The following is a 5,654-nucleotide window of genomic DNA, read 5'->3' as shown; positions in this document are numbered from 1 at the left end:
TTGAAATTTTCTCACGGACTAAGGCTGGTCGTGAGGACCTCCAATGTATTTTGATAATTCATACAATTCTTGTGAACCTCATACGCCTATGGAAAAGGGAGATCACCCACCCACTGGCATCATACCTGAGGATCTTTGGGGATTTCTAGCAGGGGATTTGCTGCACCTACCCAACCACCTCATGAGGGTAGTCAGGGAGGCGAGTTCAAGAACTAGCTTGGCAGAGAGGCTCCCGGTTTGACAGCATCTATTTTAAGCCGCGCCCGTGTGAGCAGGTGTCAGCCTCTCCACGGGCTGTGGCAAGAGCCCGGCGACATTGGGCCTGTCTCCAGACCCCCGCAGCGAGGTGGGGCCGCGGACCCAAGGTGGACCAGGAGGAGGCAAAGGCGGCCGGGAGCAGGTGGCCCTCCACTCACCGCACGTGGCCCGCACGGCGAGGCCGAGGGGGAAGGAGAGCGGACGGGCGAGCCCTGTCCTTCCCCTCGCGACTCCTCCCCGCGCACCTGCTCACCTGTCGGCCCGGTCCCAGCGCGTGGGGGAGGGACGAGGGGTGAGGGATGCGGAGGAGGAGCGCCGGGAGAAAGAGGGGGTGCAGCGAGGACTCCGCCCCCCCCAAGCTGCGCGCAGGCGCAGTGGCCGCTACCGCAGGCAGGGGGCGGCAACATGGCGGAGTGAGCGGCGGCGTCGGGGCTTCACAACAACAGCGGCGCCGGTGGCAGCGGCCCGAGCTTTGGCCCCCGGCGGAGGGCGGAGGGCCGTGCGAGACGAGGCGGCATCCTCGCGGGGGGCCGGGCCGGCGGTAGCGAGCCGGGGAGATCGGTGCAGAGAGCGCCGAGGCGATCTGCGAGGAGCTCCGTGAGGCGAGCGCTGAGGCGGACCGTGAGCTCGCTGGGGAGACAGCTGCGGCAAGCCCGGGAGGAGACCTCGGAAGCGACCCTTGAGGCTGTCCCCGGAGGCGGTCGGCGAGGCGCCGCGCACGGCTGCCGGGCCCGGCTGAGGCGCGGACGGGAGCGGGCCCGGCGCCGCGGCGCTGGTGGATGCTGGGGCTGCGAGGCGCCGGCCGGGGGGCGGGGGCCGCGGCGGGGATAACGGAACCGGCGGAGGCGGCGCGGCGGCGCTGCACAGCTCCTCAGCAGCGGGGCGGATGGCGAGCGACAAGCCGGGCCCGGGGCTCGAGCCGCAGCCCGTCGCGCTCCTGGCCGTCGGGGCCGGCGGCGGTGCAGGCGGCGGAGGCGCCATGGGGGAGCCTCGGGGGGCGGCCGGCTCCGGCCCGGTGGTGCTGCCGGCGGGCATGATCAACCCTTCGGTGCCGATCCGCAACATCCGTATGAAATTCGCCGTTCTGATCGGACTCATACAGGTCGGCGAGGTCAGCAACAGGGACATCGTGGAGACCGTGCTCAACCTGGTAAGCGCCCCCCCTCCCAACCCCGGGCGTCCGCGCCCTGCCTCCCCGCGTCCCTCAGCCTCCTGTCCGTCCGCCCGCCCGCCCGCCCGCGCGCAGCCACGGCCGCGCCACCTCCCTCCTGTCACCCGCGCGGTGCCCAACTCAACCCGGCACTTCCGACGAGTGGTCGGTCCTTAGGGCCTGGGCCGTGAGTGGAGGTGTGAAGCGGCCCTCAGGTCCTTTGGGAGTTTCTTCTCCCCATCTCTTAATTGTCCGTGTTGTGGCTCTGAGAGGGTGACAGCCCGGCCCCTAGAGCCCGAGTCCCCCCAAGCGCCCCAGCCCCCACCCCCTCCCGTGCTCCTGAAATGGGAGAAGCGCACTGGTTCCAACTTGAGCAGCTGGGGTGCTGGGTTTTCCAGGGAGGACGACGAATGATGCAGATTTTGCATCTGTCTTTAAATACATTCCGTGGCAGTGATGGAGCGTGTTGTGCCTGTACTCACCCCTACCTCCATCTCTAGGCAATCTTCACCTCTTTGTAGTATCTCTCCAGATATGCTGATCTCTTACCTTTACGGGTGTGGGGCGCAGAAGGTGTTAAAATGTAAGGGGGGCACCGGATCTTACAGGTTGGTTTCTATGGTTGCGGTGGCTTGAGGATAAAGACCAGAAGAAAGATTTGAAAGGCAGCCTAGGTTTTGGCTCCTTTCATGGTAAGAGAGTTACTGCAGAAGTGTGTATGACTTAATGTTCTGCGCTAGCTACAGAGAACCTAAACAATGTTGAAGATGACTTGGTCCAGCAGAAGGAGAGGAAGAGCCAAAATAGAGCATAATTGAGGCTAGGTCATGGCTTTTGCGCTTTGCAAATGCATTTCTTTTGTTTTTGGTTTTGCCTTTCTTCAGCAAAGCTTCTTAAAAACCCGGCTTCCTCTGCATTGTCTAGCCTTTGACATTCAGTAAGGCTGGGTTTGGGAAGGCAAGGTGTGAGTCAGTAACAGTCAGTTGACCATTGTATTTGGTGTGAAGTCGCAGGAATATAAAGAAAAATGCTTGCTGGGGATTTTTATAACACTCATGAGGTCTGACTTTTCAGAGAAGCAATTATTTCTGTTTGGTGCCTTTGGAAAATTGAAAGAAAACTGCTGCTGTGGCAGTGGTACCCTGAGACGTGGATTAGATAACTCTGTTGTTTTTGCACCTTTGAAATTCGTGGAAAAGTTGGAGTACTTTTTGTCTTCTTTTTGCTAGTGTGTCAACTCAAAGCTAGGTCACCTGCCATTGCTTCTCTGTATGTATTGCAGCTTGAATGCAAAACTCCGTCAAATAAGTCACCACAAAAATCAGTGTAAGTTTGTGAGATTGTCATCCTATAGGTGTAACCAGTTCTTTTCAAAACACTAATGGGATTTTCTGGGGGCGGGGGTGGTGGTGGCAGCGGTGAGAGGTAGTTTTACCTTGCTTCTTAAAGATAATTATTTTTATTGCTTCTTCTTCTTCTTCTTTTTTTTTTTTTATAGAAGAAAAGCTGGGCCATCTCAAGGAACAATATTAACATATTAGCTGCTACTCAATTTATGTATATTTAAAGAACACACACATTTTGAGTGTTTCCGTTTTTCTGAGGCCAATAGGATTTGTTACTTTAGATGCTGTGGTAACGGCATTTCTGTGCTTACTTGTATGCACAATGTAGCCTGATATGAGGCAGTAGGTCTCTCACGAGCTAGAAACTGATTTGAATGTGGAACCAGTGTGGACTCTGAAGCAACAGCCATGCCTGCTGGATCAGTTCTTAACAGATGGGGGTTCTTTAGATACACAGTAGACTAAAAAAAGGAAGTGAAGTATTTCTCTTGTGCTAAAAAGAAATTTAACTCTTCAGTGCAATGAAATCTGCCATGACAGATGCAAACATTTTTCTTTTTCTATTTAGATATTTACTCTTAGCTTATAGACTTTAGAAATAGTGTGATACCAAGTCACGTACACCTTAATTCCCAAGATTGATTTTTGGCATAGAAATAGTAGGTGTAAATTCTCTTTGTATGGATTTAAGGGAAACCATTTATTTTTAGATGGGAACTTGGTATATAGAGTAGATGACAAAATGTGTTGTTGGCTGTATTGTAGTTCCTGAATTAGCTCTATGAAGTGTAGGTTTTGAATTGTAGGTTTGAACTTTATTGTTCAAAGGTACTCATAATTGAAATTATGGAGTTTCAAGTTGGTTCTTAAAAGAATATTTATCATTACAATAATTATCAAAGCTTCATTTGTATTTAAGAATAAACATAGCCAGAATTCATTTAGAGTACTTGAGTGACTTGTTAGAAGTTGGAAGCCTTTACAATTTCTAAAATGAATTTTCTTTACTTTCAGTTTTAATTTAAAATGTGAAAGAATAATGTTAGGTGGGAACAGTGAAATATCTTACATTGCCCTGTGACAGAAAAGAAAGGAGGGGAACTAAAGCAACTGAGAGTTTAGACAGTACCCTTGGTGTAGTCACCTTTGACAAAATATTTGTTTTTCCTGTTCATTCATTCTTTCTGTTTAATGAGAAAATATGAAATACTGATATTTGATCCTCAGATGCTGTCTCATATTTGCCTTATCTAAGAAAATTTGCCAAATTAAAGTTTAAGTATGTAGTAAAATACAGAACTTCATCATAGTTCTGCTTAGAATTTTTTGCTCTTTATCAAAGGTAGAGGTCTGTTCTCCTAGTCAGGCCAGTTGTAGTGAAGAATCAGAGTGGAATAGATAAAGTGAATGATGTTGTTGTAGGTGATTACATTGTTTCTCACGGTATTGGAGGTGACTGTAAACATTCAAAGATGAGGCAGAGCTATCAGAAGATGGTTGTGCTAGTTTGAAAATAAGGTTACAAGGAGAGTGTGTGGTGAAGAATTTTCTTTGAGGATCCACCAGTGATAGAAACTAGTTTGTCAAGAAGCTTTAGCTTCAGGAGGAATACGTAAATGTAGTTAAGAGAGCTTATGTTGAAGAGTTTTTTTTATGGTTAGCTTTCTCTTGTAAAGCAGGCCTACTTGGTCTATTGTTTCCATTGTAAACATACTTCACTTGTATTTATAGAAAGTCTACTTCCTCCAAATAAATTCTGTGTACACATCATGTCTTATCTTTGTTTAGAACGTGGAAGTTTCTTTTTAACAAATTTTTAGAAAAGATAAATGGAGAATTAATATTTAATGAAATAATTACAATAGTGCTTTTAAATCTGCCTTAGGTAGTATAATTTTTAATTATAATTTAGAATTTACCTATAGTCTTGCAGATTTGTTTCGTGGATTATTGAACTCAATTTTTGTCATGAGCATATAGATTATTTTAATTAATTACTATGAGATGTATCATTTTTGTCTTTAGTTATGAGAATAATTCTCTAATTCTTTTAAAAATACAAGTGATGCAATTATTTAGTATATTAAGAGATTCAATTAAATATATGAGAGCATTTAAACTATTAATTTTTTTTGGTATGTGGGTCATGACAGTTTTGTGAGGAGGGAGAATTTTGTTATTTTTTTGTCCTAAATTGTGATCATAATTTTTCCTTGAGACTCTATTCGATTATAAGTTGATAATCAGAATAATTTATTTTTACTGGCATAGTTTCATAAGCCAAATATGTATAAATTGAATTTATTAAAAATATATAATTGTTACTGAAAAAAAGTATGAATGGGAGCAGGCAGGGATATATGGGATGGTTTGGAGGGAGTAAAGGGGATGAAAGAACAGTGAAATTAATTTACAATCTCAAAAACAAATAACAAATCACAATTATATCTTAGGTAGACTCATGGGAGTATTTAATTGTAATAAAACCATGTTTATTTGTATTAAAAGGATTTCTTGGATGTTAATATATATTGACACATGAGCTTTCTAAAGTAGCCTATATATTTATTATTGCTATTTAGTATGGAAAGCTAAATACATAGTATAAGTTTTGGTATCTTAAGGAACTTAAGGATATATGTTTCATATAATAACACTAAAAATAGTCATTTAATGACACTAAAGCAACAAATATGTAGCTTTCTGTGATCAAGTTTTGTAATTTTAAGTAAATACTTAGTTTATACATTTTCTTTGGTACCAGTTATGCCACTGATTGAAAATGTCACAATGTTCTTTCTTGACTCTTGCTAAATAGTAGATTTCACAGCCCAGCTCCATTTTGTTTCCCAGGGTAGTGGTATTACATTGATTCATATGTACTTTTTGTTCATTTAGAA

At 45.5% G+C, this 5,654-nt stretch overlaps 1 protein-coding gene across 12 annotated transcripts in view; it reads left to right on the top strand.

Annotated features, from left to right (window-relative positions):
* The first annotated feature begins 631 nt into the window (after positions 1-631).
* Nbea (neurobeachin) overlaps positions 632-5,654 on the top strand; it is a 558,554-nt gene continuing 553,531 nt past the window's right edge. For 11 of the 12 annotated variants that reach the window (XR_001783693.2, XM_006501527.4, XM_017319586.2 and 8 more), the window contains exon 1: positions 632-1,408. Coding sequence is in view for 11 of the 12 variants with exons in the window: in XM_006501527.4 (XP_006501590.1) it covers positions 1,145-1,408 (264 nt within the window). In the remaining variant the exon portion in view is untranslated. The remainder of the gene's footprint in view (positions 1,409-5,654) is intronic. The other variant, NM_030595.1, reaches the window with a different exon arrangement.

This window comes from Mus musculus, chromosome 3 (assembly GCF_000001635.26).
Source record: "Mus musculus strain C57BL/6J chromosome 3, GRCm38.p6 C57BL/6J".
Taxonomy (NCBI): Eukaryota; Metazoa; Chordata; class Mammalia; order Rodentia; family Muridae; genus Mus; species Mus musculus.
Note: the sequence above shows the minus strand (reverse complement) of the source record. Positions and strands in the feature narration are given on the sequence as shown.